A 14769-nucleotide genomic window follows, 5' to 3' on the forward strand; every position below is an offset into this window, starting at 1 on the left:
TTCTCACACGACTCCTAGTATCGTATGTATCCAATCGCAGACAATACGTCGAGTTAAGTGGTTTGAAGTCAAGACAGATTCATGTTACAAGTGGCGTACCACAGGGATCTAAGGCAGTCCAGATTAGATCCGATCCTTGAGAATATTTTATTATCGTCGGCATAGAGTAATTAGGCATTAGAAAATTTAAAACAAGAAGAAATATCGTTTATGTACGACATTACATCGTACATTACAAATAGTAAGGGTCCAAGATAACTGCCCTGAGGCACACCGGATGTTATAGGTTTGTATAATATTTATAACCAGAAACAAAGCTACCAATCCTGACCGGCTGACTTCTGTTAGATAAATACGACATAATGCAGTGAACAAGATCATCTGGAATATCAAAGGAGAAAAGTTTCTGTACAAGAATAGTATGATCGATTTTGTCGAAGGCTTTGCCCATATGATTGCATAAATGTTATTATTATTATTTTATTCTGTTCGTTTGCGCAAATGGCTTGAGCGTGTAAACGGGCTTTTACGTAGAAATGTTTAGTGATTACATCAAACTTTAAAAATATCGATCTCTAAATTGAGCGACTTTCACTTTTAGCACGAATAGTAAACTTTATTTATTGTAGCGCATCACGCACTCTAATTATTTTTTATTTTTAGTGTTATATCAACATAATATATTTTTCTCCTGAAAATTTTGTTATAGATATAAATAAATAAAAGATTGGATAAACATATATATAAACATTTAGTCTATCAAATACTCCAATATAAATTTTAATATTTTATTTATACAATTAATGTAGAGTTAATAATAAATAAACTGTATACTTATGTTTACGATTGTTTTTTAATTGTCGCGTCGTATTGGGTTAAAAAGGGAATTAATTAAGCATTTATATATTTTTAATAATTATTATGTTAATTTTATTAATTGTTTACTAAAAACATAAAATCTATTAGAAGATCAAATAAAACGTTGATAACAATGAATTTAATAGATAAAAGAAATGGGGAAACGCATTCTTACGTTTTAGAAAGAAAACCTAATTTTAGAATTTTTTTTTGGTTTTACCATCATTTTAGCTTTCCTCAAAGATTCTTTTTTCCACCTATCCCAACGCACTCCTTCGTGAGACTTTGTTCGTTCTTTATAATAAAATCCATTTAAATTGCTTTCAAAACAATAATAAAACCACCACCCACTTTTATAGATACTGGCACATTTATCATAAAAGGAGTCCTGATGATCGAAGGTGGTGAAATTCATGTTATTATGATAGGAAAGAGAATCGCTAGCTGTTCCATTATAATTTCCAATTGTCAGTCGATAATTTTCAGTTTCATTTCCAATTTTAAATGTTCCATATTCGACCCAGCTTTTCTTCTCATCGAAACTTTCCAATTCTACTCGCAATTTTAGCTCGTTTTGATGCTATAATAGATGTATGAAATTATTTCCAATCCAGAATTCTTTACTTAAATCGCCAAAACCATGTTTATAGTCGTTCCAGAATCTATAAAAAGTTTCTTGGTACTGGAAATTACCCCGTCTTTGAATCACCAACCAACCGTTTTCGCATAACTTTGTAGCGTTGTCTAAACTTGCATAAAACTTAGACGTAAGAGAAAGTCTTTTAATTGAATTTAAAGATGTGTAATCAAAACATTCTGGTAAAATAAATTCTGTCTTCCGTTTTATTCGTATTTTCTGACTTATTACATTTTTCAATCAATAATAGTATACTCACGTTTTGAAATTTAAAATTTTCGCGTAAAACGTTTTCAATGTCGTTCTTTTCTAAGGAATTTATTAAATTTTCTGTGTTATTTTCCACTTTATTTGTTTTATTTAAAACTTTCTCGAAAACTTCATTTTCCTCAAACTTATTATTGATTTGTTTAACGGAGTTTTCTCTTATATTAATTTTTGTTGATTTGTCATCAAGTTTTGACGGAGTTTGATTCAGTGTTGAGTGTAAATCGTTGAATTTAACCTTTAGAAACTCTTCCTCTGCTACTTTCAATTTATTATAGCCATCAAATAATTTTTGAATTTTTAAATTTTGAGATTTGACATTTTCATTTAAAACATTTCCAACGTTTTCAACATTATTTAATTTATTTAAAACTTGTTCTAACTCTTCATTTTGCTTGTTTTCCTCTAATTTATTATTGATTCGTGAACGTTCTAATTTTTCTTCTAACTCATTTATTTTAGTTTCAACCCTGAATAAAAAAAATACTACAATATATTTTTTTGTAATTATTAAATGTTCATTATTACTTGCTAATAATGCTTATTTTTTCATGAAGGAATGATAACTTATTAATCGATAGCTGAAGAGTACTGAGTAATGTATGAAAAAAAGGTTGATATGAACCAATTTCATCACACCTCGTTGTTTTTTCTCCTAAAATAGAAATAATCATTAAAATTATTTTTTAACATATCGTTAAAAAACATCGTTAATTGGAACATTAAGACACTTTAAGATAACCTACTGATGTGAAAAATTTATTCAATTTGTAAATAATACTAACCCAACTCGGAAATAGATTTTTTAATTTCGGCAATGTCACTCACTAATGTTTTTATGAAAATTGGAGAATAGTGCACTTGTGTTTTGGCAACTTGACTAAAAATTAGAATAAGTAAGAAGGTCTTCATCTTCACCATTACATTAATGAATAATAAATGACTTATCTGTAACATGTTACGGTTTTATTTATAACTATCGCCGTCGCCGTCAATCTGATACTGAAATTCTTGTTTTTATTATTTTTATTTTCTTTACAATCTTGTTTATTAATTAAATCTTTATCTGTATCATTAATCCTCATATTTTCATGATGAATTGTATCATTAACTTGTCCATTTAAAAAAATCATTTAAGTATAACAAATATGTCATTGCTCGGCGTTATTAATACGTATTAATTTAACCCCTAACCGCCCCTTGTCCTAAATATGACACCCTAACAAAATTTTGTTCTACAAGTTTGATGAACATTTCTTGCTTGTTTTGTCCTAATCAAGATCTTTCGTGCCATAGTAGAGTCGATATGGTGCCTCAACTTGAGAAACGCTGGCATTATTTTCATCTTTCTGCATCTTTATAGGAAGGCCAAAGTCCTTGATCCGTAAGTTGCCAAAATTCTTGATTTGTTTGTTAATATCCTGCTCATAAAGCAGCATGAGTCTTTTGAAAATCTGTTTGACGTTTCGGTTATCATGTTTGAACGTTCTTCAGAAACAAGTTCGAAATGAAGAAATACGAAAGAACATGATAACAAGATGACGAGACTTTTGGATTTAGCCATGAATAAATAATTAACCCTTTCACTGCTCTAGACGGATATATCATCAAACATTTTCTGTGACTTTCACGCTCAAAACTCATTCTTACGCAAAAAATTACTAAATTTGTAATAAGTATAAGTATAGTAGGGTATCAAATTGTTCTCTTCTTTTCTTTCTGCGAATCTCAAAACAGTGAAGTCCGTAAATTACGTCTGATACTCTGCGGGCGTTTTTGTTTTGATGTGATCAAACAAAGGTTCGTTGCCATTCTGGATGAAACTGTTTTGAGTTGATGCTGGAGACTCATGTACATGAGAATTTTGTATTTCTAATGATACTATTTCCACCGAGGAAGAGACGGTGGCATTGTTTTCAGATTCACTGTACCCGAGGAGTCTTTTTCTCTTGGAACAGCATACACTGAAGACTGTGTTTCATCTATTGTATGGGACACAGCTGAAGGATTAAAAGCATACATTTTTCTCTATATCAGAAGACATTTCTATAGTACGCCTGAGAACTGAATCGTTGGACAATGGAATACGTAATAATCAAACATGCACAGTTAGTTTTAATAAATCACAACCACAACCAAACCCAAATATTTAAGAACAAAATATTCTTACGATTATTTCAATGTTTATTTGTGAAGTCAACAGTGAAAATCACCAACATTTTTTCGATTTTTCTTGTTTATTTTAGCAACATTTTCGGTTCAAAAGCCGCGTCTTTAGGATCTAATGAAGTTATGGTAAGTTCTGTTTTAAAAATACTTAATCTCTTTGAATATTAACTTGATTAATTTGATTAATTTTTATGTCGAATTTATTGAATCCGAATAAGAAAATACGAGCAATACATGGTGACAAAATGATATTAATAAATATGTAATCAGCAGATAATTTCTAAATTGCGGTTGGAGGTTATGAATAAAATAATATTTGTATTTTTACACAAATAAGTAGTAATATTTCTTCTTAGGGTTATCTTTCACATATGAATTCTGGTAGATTACTTAACCAATCGATTTAACAGGTACACGTTATATAAAAATTGGAAATCATATCAACTGATCTATAATTACATACAATATTTGATTTTTAATATATTAACAGGTGAAATGAATGAACAAACTAAATTTGTAATGACATTACCCAGATGTGGTGTCAAGGACAAATTTATACCAGAGAGTGATACTCGATTAAAAAGATAGGCGCTACAAGGTAAATTACAATCCATTTATTTTATTTTTGGACATGAAATACATATGCAAATTGAGATGATTTGAAAAGATGCAATCTTAAATCACATCCTTTCCGTTCAAATATATTTTCCCAATTTTCCAAACTCTACATATGACGATGGCTCATCGGAAACCAGAATCTTTTAGCTTTATTTTAAGATATAAATCATTATCTAACTTCAATAAATACCCTCGCTGCGATTTTTCAAATTTACACTTTTTTGACATTGTCACGCCTTTCACAAAAAAAAATTAAAAATACACAAGACAAAACCGGTGTGAAAACAGTAGTAAAAGATAGCAGTAAAAATTTCCGATGATAGCCGAACGCCCATAGACGTCCGTAATACCGGACACACGGGGGCTCAACTTTTTCGAACAAAAAATCATTACATTACCAAATTAAGAAGTTAATTACAGTATATTAAAAGTAATTAGACGGAATTAAAGTACATTTATCACTAATATCAAGGTACAATCAGCAATTTTAATTAAAATAACTGGCTCCAGCTCCCGTGTTAGTTCGAAGATCAGAACCAAACTTTATATACGCATTCTAGGCATGATAAGAAATATATTTATCGAAAGAAATTTCACTTGCAAAGGGTCCGCGGGGGTGAACTACCCCGCAGTAGATTATAATTTGCTCTACCGCCCTTATTGGTTCAAAGATCCGAACCATACTTTACACAAATCATCTAGACTACATTAGAATCAAATATCCGTTAACAATGTTCACTTGCATAAGGACCGCGGGGGTGAACTACCTACCAGTAGATTTTAATTACCCCTACCTCTCTTATTCGGTCGAAGATCAGAGCCAAACTTTACACAAATCATCTAGACCACATTAGAATCAAATATCCGTTAATAATTTTCACTTGCATAGGGACTGCGGGGGTGAACTACCCACCAGCAGATTTTAATTTCTCCTACCGCTCCTATTTGGTCGAACATCCTAACCAAACTTTACACAAATCATCTAGACTACATTAGAGTCAAATATCCGTTAACAATTTTCACTTGCATAGGGACCGTGGGGGTAAACTACCCCGCAGTAGATTATAATTACCTCTACCTCTCTTATTCGGTCGAAGATCCGAACCATACTTTACACAAATCATCTAGACTACATTAGAATCAAATATCCGTTAACAATTTTCACTTGCATAGGGACCGCGCGGGTGAACTACCCACCAGTAGATTATAATTTGCTCTACCGCCCTTATTGGTTCGAAGATCCGAACCAAACTTTATATACGCCTTCTAGACATAATAAGAAATATATTTATTGAAAGAAATTCCACTTGCATAGGGACCGCGGGGGTGAACTACCCACCAGTAGATTTTAATTACCCCTACCGCCCTTATTCGGTGGAAGATCCGAACCAAATTTTGCACAATTCATCTAGACTACTCTAGAATCAAATATCTATTAACAATTTTCAACAGTTTTGCAATGTATGTTATTTTAATATTATAAAACTACTTTTGTGGTTAGAGTGAAATTTCATCGCATTTTAATATACAGTGTGTTCCAGGATAGATGAAACAACTTTTATAAAATGTAAAATTTTTTCGATATTAATTGTCACCTTTTGGGGTTTAGCCCTGCTTGGTTAAAGACTTATTTTGAACATATTTTCAAGTTTAAAAAAAAAGTGAGTGTTGATACTGAAGCGAAAACTTCTTGTGCGCCCACAAAAGAAAACAGTTAATCATAGCTAACAGTTAATCAGGTTCATTATAACTTTTTTTTTCCTTTAGTGAACACTTCCTGCTGTAAGAAATCTTTTGATTAAACGCCAAGTACTTCTTTTAATTACAGTATTTGTAAATTTTTCACTAAATAAAGCAGTAACCATAATTATCGATTTTTCCCCGGTTTCATAACACTAATCACGTAAACTTTTTCCTCTAATATTAACATTGTATTTAAAAAACACTTTAAGTTTACTAAATTACAGTTTGACAGATTAACATTGACAGGAAAGTAATTTTGTTTTTCCATATATGGGTTTTTACCAACGTTGTCCCATCATTCCGAAAATTTGCACATGGTCATAGTTTTTCATTCTGAACAAAACTTCTTAGTAACACTTTCACGTACTGTAAACAGAAAAGGTACTTTAGCTGCCACAAAAAGAGTTTTTCTTTCTCTGTCAAGCCTCACTTGTTTTTTAAAAATTGATAATATTTTTTATAAGAGTCGTGTAACCTACCGTGGACACACTGTATACAATATAAAATATTATGTTTAATGTATATTAAATAGTTACTACCTATATGTGTAATCTACTATGCTATTTTACTTATACGGGTGTCTCATGTAACTGGACGTGACATTTTGACGGTTTCTCGTTTAAAATATTTTTACAATTAACTCCGATTGATAATCTTTTGGTTTACTAGGTTTAATTTAATAAAAATACCAACAAAACAAAAAATGAAACAATGAAAACAAAAATTTTATGACAAAAAATAGATTTGGATAAAAAATATAAATTCTACTGGTAGGTTCATCCCCGCGGTCCCTACACTAGTGAAAATTGTTAACGGATATTTGATTCTAATGTAGTCTACAAGATTTCTGTAAAGTTTGGTTCGGATTTTCGACCGAATAGGTAATTAAAATCTACTGTAGGGTAGTTCACCCCCGCGGTCCCTATGCAAGTGGAATTTCTTTCGACAAATATATTTCTTATCATGTCTAGAAGGCGTATATAAAGTTTGGTTCGGATCTTCGAACCAATAAGGGAGGTAAAGCACATTATAATCTATTGGTGGGTAGTTCACCCCCGCGGACCCTTTGCAAGTGGAATTTCTTTCGATGAATTTCTTATCATGCCTAGAATACGTATATAAAGTTTGGTTCTGATGTTCGCCAGTTATTTTAATTAAAATTGCTGATTGTACCTTGATATTAGTGATAAATATATTTTAATTTTGTCTAATTACTTTTAATATACTGTAATTAACTACTTAAGTTGATTATGTAATGTTTTTTTGTTCGAAAAAAATGAGACCCCGTGTGTCCGGTATTACGGACGTCAATGGGCGTTCGGGTATCATCGGAAATTTTTACTGCTATCTTTTACTGCTGCCTTCACACCGGTCAAGACAAAATGGTAAATAATTCCCAGATTCACAACGTAGGTCCTCGTCCAGCTCAGTGAAGACAAGGTGGGTATTTTTCAAGGCGCCACACAGTTTCCTCCTACGTTGTACACGAAGCGTGACGTGGGATATTAATAATAGGAAATTATAAACAATTACACAAGAACAAAGATATTGATAATAATCAAAAACGAATGTATAAGTTTAAATAAAAAAAATAATTAAGCGCCAAAATTAACAATAAAATAAAAATAAGCAAACTGAAAATAAAGATATTAGCAAAAAAAAAATGAATTTAAATAAAAACAAATTAAAAACGCGATTACGCTATTAAACCCGATCAATCCCGTACGATTGAGCTCAAACTGAAATCGAATACCAAAAAAAAAATAACGAATATTAGTGATAAATATATTTTAATTTCGTCTAATTACTTTTAATATACTGTAATTAACTTCTTAAGTTGATTATGTAATGTTTTTTTGTTCGAAAAAAATGAGACCCCGTGTGTCCGGTATTACGGACGTCAATGGGCGTTCGGGTATCATTGGAAATTTTTACTGCTATCTTTTACTGCTACCTTCACACCGGTCAAGACAAAATGGTAAATAATTCCCTGATTCACAACGTAGGTCCTCGTCCAGCTCAGTGAAGACAGGGTGGGTATTTTTCAAGGCGCCACACAGTTTCCTCCTACGTTGTACACGAAGCGTGACGTGGGATATTAATAATAGGAAATTATAAACAATTACACAAGAACAAAGATATTGATAATAATCAAAAAAGAATGTATAAGTTTAAATAAAAAAAAATAATTAAGCGCCAAAATTAACAATAAAATAAAAATAAGAAAACTGAAAATAAAGATATTAGCAAAAAAAAAATGAATTTAAATAAAAACAAATTAAAAACGCGCTTACGCTATTAAACCCGATCGATCCCGTACGATTGAGCTCAAACTGAAATTAAATACCAAAAAAAAATAACGAAATAAATAATACAAACGTGCTAATATTGTTTACTTGTACAAAGAAATTAATAAAAAAGAATGAGGCGCAGAAATAAGGTAAAAAAAGACTAATAACCGTAAGTAAAAAAAAATGATAAATGTAAGTGTAATAATAATAATTCTTTTTTTTTTTCTTTTCAATCTCACCCTTCTTCCTGTTTATTCTTTCTTTTTTAGATGACTTAAAGATGGTTCTGGTTTTCAGCGACAGCGACGTAATCCGGAACTTTTTGTTGGAATCGGAATGTTATGTCTTGACGAAGAAGGACAGGAAAACTGCAATAACCATCTGGATTCCAGAAGGAAATATTATTTTTTTTTGTTTATTGACTTCAATCAAATTCGATTAAGGATCTTCGACCAATTCCCAAAATAAATGGATTTACTTCTCGTTAAGAGACCCAATCAGAGAAAAAGCCTAAGTTAAATTGACAAAAAAAAGGAACAAATAATATAAGGAACGCACGAATTTGTTGTTTTAAATAATATAAAGAATTACCAGGGAAGGTAAAAGGAGAGTAAAAAAAATGGTACCTACCTCAGATGGTCGAGGCTTTAACCAGTAATAAGATTTTTATGAAACACAAAATATCCGGAAATATCCGAAGAAATTGAGGTAATCGAAATAAATCGATACCAAAATTATTATTGGATGATAAGATAAATCTCGATGAAACGGAAAGGTAATTTGACCACGTAATAAAACTTTAAAAAAAATGGGAATCCCAAAACCAAAATAAATCAAAAAAACCAAAATACATCCGACGTGGATACACGCTGGTTACCAAAAAGGACCGGAAAACTCTAGAAAACCTTCACATCACCCCCACGCAACCATCCAAGAACACGTATTCTCTCTCACAAAACGTCACTTAACAAAAAAAAGAAAAAGGGAAAAGGAATAAAAGTTCCAGATATACGCCGCTGAAATAAAAAAAAAAACAAATTAATAAACATAAATATATACTTTTTTATTTTTTTTTTACGTTTGTTTTACTTACAAGAAAGTGGCGTATACCAAATAGAATGTAATAGTTGTCAAGCCACATATATCGGAGAGACTGGACGAAATTTCAAAACTAGAATCAAAGAACATCTAACAAAAGAAAATTCGGCATTCGACATAAATTTTAATAATTACGATTTCGATATAGAAAAAAATACAAAAATTTTACACGAGAGGAATAAAGGCTATTTATTAGAAATATTGGAAATGTACAAGTAAGTTGTAAAAGTTTATATATTCTCGAAATAGTACTTGTGTTATTTTATTTTAAGAAATGAGATGTTAAGTCATTGTGTTCGTATAAAGATGTGTGGTATTTGTTTTAACTTTTAAGTAATAATTTGACGTAAGATACAAACTAAATAAGGAATTTTCTATTTTAACGTGTAAACCTTTTAATATGTAGGTGTCTTCTGAAGATGATAATTTAATTACCGAAACCGGTCAAGACAAAAATAAACAAAAAAGATATCACTTTGTATATGATCATTTTATTCTAAATAAATATATACATTTAAATTCCCGAAACTAATTAATGAACAACTAAAAATGAAATTAATAAAATAACCAAAACTTTATGCAACCCAATCTACACTGATAACAAATAAATCACATCAGAAATGAACACAAAAGAAAAATTAAATCAAGGAGAGACAAAAAAAAACGTAACAACATATTGAAGTATGTTTCATCCCAACACCTTCTCATTAAAACAAATTTCCCCAAACTTTTTTCAAATTCTATCTACCTATTTCGATGACTTGTCATAAACTAGAATCTTTTAGCTTTATTTTAAGATATAAATCATTATCCAACTCCAATAAATACTCCCGCTGCGATTTTTCAAATTTGCACTTTTTTAGCATATTGGAACATATTTCATCCCAACACCTTCTCATTAAAACAAATTTTCACAAACTTTTTTCAAATTCTCTCTACCTATTTCGATGACTGTAAGCTTTATTGTAAGATATAAATCATATTCCAACTCTAATAAATTTCCCCGCAGCGAGAGAGAAAAAACAAATTTTATTTTTGGATGCAAAAAATTCAAATAAATTTAAAAAAAGGAGTATATAAGTACAAAAAAAGTTTTGGAGGTAATATGGAACATTTAACTTATCCACTTTGAATAGTAGGTCTTTGTGCCAGACTGAGTCGAAAGCCTTTCGGACATCCAGAAACACAGCCGCGGATTTACGTTTTTGATAGCGTGCCGCTTGAAAGTGGATTTGCCGGGTTGGAATCCAAATTGGTAGGGCTTGTTCTTCAGGTGTGTCTCGAAAAGCTATCCTATCACTGGCAGCAGTGAGATGGGGGTAGAGGTCCTCCAGTCTCGTGGGAAATGTTGAGTCATGAGGCAGAAGTTAAGTATTTCCCTGATGTAGGAGTGAATATCAAGGTCCAAGCTTCTCAACACCTTCCTCGAGATGTTATCATAACCAGGAGCCGTGTTCTTTCCTTGGCCTAGAAGAGTGAAATACTCGTCCTCGAGCATAATAGCATCCTCAGGTGTTTCAGAGGGATTTATAAAAGCAAGTTGATACCAGTTGTGTATTGTGCTTTGTTCTGGGAACGAAATGAGGTATCCTCAGCAAACGAAAATATTCCTTCCAGGTAGTCGGCATGGAGGTTAACAATCTCTTCAGGGATCGAATGCGCTGTTCCATCAGTGGGATCAGTGAGCTCTTTTGTTTCAGAAAACTTTTGGTATCTAGACAGTTTACGAACATCCTGCCATTAATTTTTCCCCTTACATGAATTGATTTTGTCGCAGGTTTCCATATATTTCTCCGTTGCTGTACTAGTTTTTTTATCTTTTCGTTGAGCTCGTTAACCTTTTTTTCAGTTCAGGAATCTCGCATTCTCTAAAATCTCGCTACAGCCGTCTTTTATCTTTGATTAGGCGGATGAAAAAGGTGGTAATGGAATGGTGTAATATTTACAAATTCTAGATGGGCTCACTTCGTCTACCGATTTCTTAAGTTTTTCTTAAATTTTTGCTCTTATGAAGTCTTTCATTACCGAGTTGACTTTCTCCATGTTGTAAAGTTTATAATTTTTAGTTATAATACTTGGAGCAGGTTTAGACAACTTTGATGTTGTGTTGATGTGAACAAGAATACTCAGGTGGTCGGAGCACATATCAGGAACGACCCCTACCAGGGTGATTAGATGTCTCATATTTCTTGTGCAGAAAAGTAAGTCTGGAGTAGAGTTCGGATTGTTCTCCATAACGTATGTGGGAGGTGTCTTGATTTGTACAAAATTTGACAAAGACAGGAATTGACTGATGTGTCTTTTCTTAGCTGGATTCGGGTTAAAGTTTCCGATTACTGAGCAATTATTGAACAGAGAGGCCATGTTAAATATTGACTCTTCAATTTGGCTGAACGGATGGATGTAAATCAGGAATATGTGTAGTCTGTTCGCAACAAGCATAACGGTGAAGTGGAGAGCATTATTCAATTGCGAGTTGATACTTGGAGGATTTGACTTTCCTAATTGTAGGATGGGGTGGCCCATAACTGCAGCTCCGCCTCTGATGCCCCTATTAACAATATTACCCTGTTTTTGAATTGTCGTCCAATCTTTAAAGTTAATATAAGATTTTAATTTTGTCGCCACGAACATCGAACAATGTATGTGATTGCCATAATGTAGTTTCCAATTAGTTGTGATTTCGGATGGTAACTATTGATGTTTGCATATAATAATTTTATGCTAGACATTATTGGTCTTGTAAAATCGAGGATTGGGTACCGTGGATTGGTTCAGGGGAAGGCTTGGAGGTGTCTTCAAGATCAATCATGATGAATTTGCTCTTGAGGGAATTTATAAGCTCTTAGCGATCCCGTGGTATATTGATTTTTGATAGATAGGTATCAATTATGTGATCATGTGTAGTGATTGGCTTGTGTATACGTGTTTCTTTAGTAATTCCGGGCATGATTTGATTAGTTTTTTTTGTTTGCTGATTTTATTTTCACGTTAGGGACGCCTTGTAACCGTCCCAAACCTCCTTTGGTACGGTTCTTACAATTCAGCGACCAGGCACTGTGGCCTTCCAGGACACGGGATTTGCATTTCATTGCGAGGTGCATTTTGTAGTACTGTGTGGGCCCAAACATTTTGTGCACTGCACTGTAGCAGTGCATTTGTCAGAGGTGTGGGAAAATTCATAACATCTACTGCATGGGACCAGAATTGGTGGCGGAGGTCAGCTTTCGTACAGTGGGAAGTGGCTGTTTTGGTAAAATTGTCCCGCTTGAAGAAGCTCCAACGCACCCTGCGATTATCTTAATCTTATATGTGGGCTTGTTTGTGGCTTTTGAAATGATTCTTTTCCAGAATCTGTGAGCAATTTTTTGAGAATTAAGTAAATCGCTAATTTCTTCATCGTCAATTTCAAGATCAACGGATAGGTGTGAAGTTTTTTGTAGGTGTTAAAAAATTTGCGGTTTGTTGAATTTTGGAATTTTCGGATTTAATTATTAAGCTTTGTTGGGTTTTAATTATTACGTCGCGAGCGTTAAAGGAGTGTTTCGTCCAAATTTCAGACAATTGAATCCTGCTCAGCGCGATACTTGTTTTTATGAAAAATACGATGTCATACGTTTTTGTTTTTTGTTGGTGTGTATGCGAGTGCTCGGAGAACCGAATTGTGGTTGATGCACGTGGAGTTTTGACTGTCATAAGTTGACATTGTTTGTGCAATGTTGGAATTTGTATGTACATTCGGAACCTTAAGTGTGGCATCACTGCCACTAGTGTTTGATTTTTTATACGGACGGTCAGTGTGTGCTAGTTTTTTCGGTCGACCGCGTTTTTTATTGGGGAATTTAAACCACCCTCCTGCTCGGATTCTTCGGAGGCTTCGGGCTCTGAACCTTGCGATTGCATGGTTTATAAGCACAGTCCCTGAGAGAGGATAGTAGTTCACGTAAGCACAAAATTAAATATTTAGATTAATTACTCAAACCAGATTATTTAACTAGTTATCGAAGAGAGGAATACGAATCACATGTGACTCGTGCAAGTGTCTTGAGAAGACCGGTTCTCTGCTGCAATTTTTTCAAATTTGCACTTTTTTAACGTATTGGAATATATTTCATCCCAACACCTTCTCATTAAAACAAATTTTCCCAAACTATTTTCAAATTCTCTCTACCTATTTCGATCACTTATCATAAACTAGAATCTTTTAGCTTTATTTTAAAATACAAATCATTTTCCAACTCTAATATATTTCCCCGCTGCGATTTTTTCAAATTTGCACTTTTTTAACATATTGGAATATATTTCATCCCAACACCTTCTCATTAAAACAAATTTTCCCCAACTATTTTCAAATTCTCTCTACCTATTTCGATCACTTATCATAAACTAGAATCTTTTAGCTATATTTTAAGATATAAATCCGTTTCCAACTCCAAAAAATATCTCCGCTGCAATTTTTTCAAATTTACACTTTTTTGACATATTGGAATATGTTTCATCCCATCTTCTCATTAAAACAAATTAAGTTAAGACTCGGACAATTTAAAATTATGAACGGAACTAAAAACGTTAGAATCAAAATATTTTCATGTTTCCAAATTAGTACCGTTCCCTCTCAATGGAGGGATTTTAGTATATTATTCAACAAGCGTATAATGGCGGCTGTTACCCACGAAGAGGAAGTTGTAATCTGAGTGGGTAACATCCATTATACGCAAGTTGAATACCATACTTTATCTACAACTATTTAATTTTGAAAAAAAAAATCAAAAAAAAGAAAAAAAATAAACTTGATAGACATTTCAGACATAACCTCAATATAAGAAAGCTGTCATTTCTGTTAGTATTTTATTTTTTGATTAGTAGGCCGTGTCAAAATTGTGGAATAATGGCTTCATTATTCAACACTTTGTCAGTCATGAGTAATGCGTGTCATTATCTGTCAAAAATCAAATGTATAACGAATAGATAATTCAATAGTTGTAGATAATAGTATTTTAATTCTTAGATTCTACAATTTTCGTCCAGCATTGCAGAATATCCTATATATAACAAATTCAACTGCTAACCTAATTTTGAAAATATTCT

At 32.4% G+C, this 14769-nt stretch overlaps 1 protein-coding gene across 1 annotated transcript; it reads right to left on the reverse strand.

The window, feature by feature from the left end:
• Nucleotides 1-1650: 1650 nt before the first annotated feature.
• Nucleotides 1651-2679, reverse strand: LOC111419705 (putative leucine-rich repeat-containing protein DDB_G0290503). The gene is made up of 3 exons (XM_023052563.2): nucleotides 2548-2679; nucleotides 2291-2417; nucleotides 1651-2232 (listed from the first exon to the last, which is right to left on the reverse strand). Exons 1-3 carry the CDS (start codon nucleotides 2672-2674, stop codon nucleotides 1665-1667), a joined length of 822 nt encoding a protein of 273 aa, XP_022908331.1. The 5' UTR covers nucleotides 2675-2679; the 3' UTR covers nucleotides 1651-1664.
• Nucleotides 2680-14769: the final 12090 nt, after the last annotated feature.

Source organism: Onthophagus taurus, chromosome 2, assembly GCF_036711975.1.
Source record: "Onthophagus taurus isolate NC chromosome 2, IU_Otau_3.0, whole genome shotgun sequence".
Taxonomy (NCBI): Eukaryota; Metazoa; Arthropoda; class Insecta; order Coleoptera; family Scarabaeidae; genus Onthophagus; species Onthophagus taurus.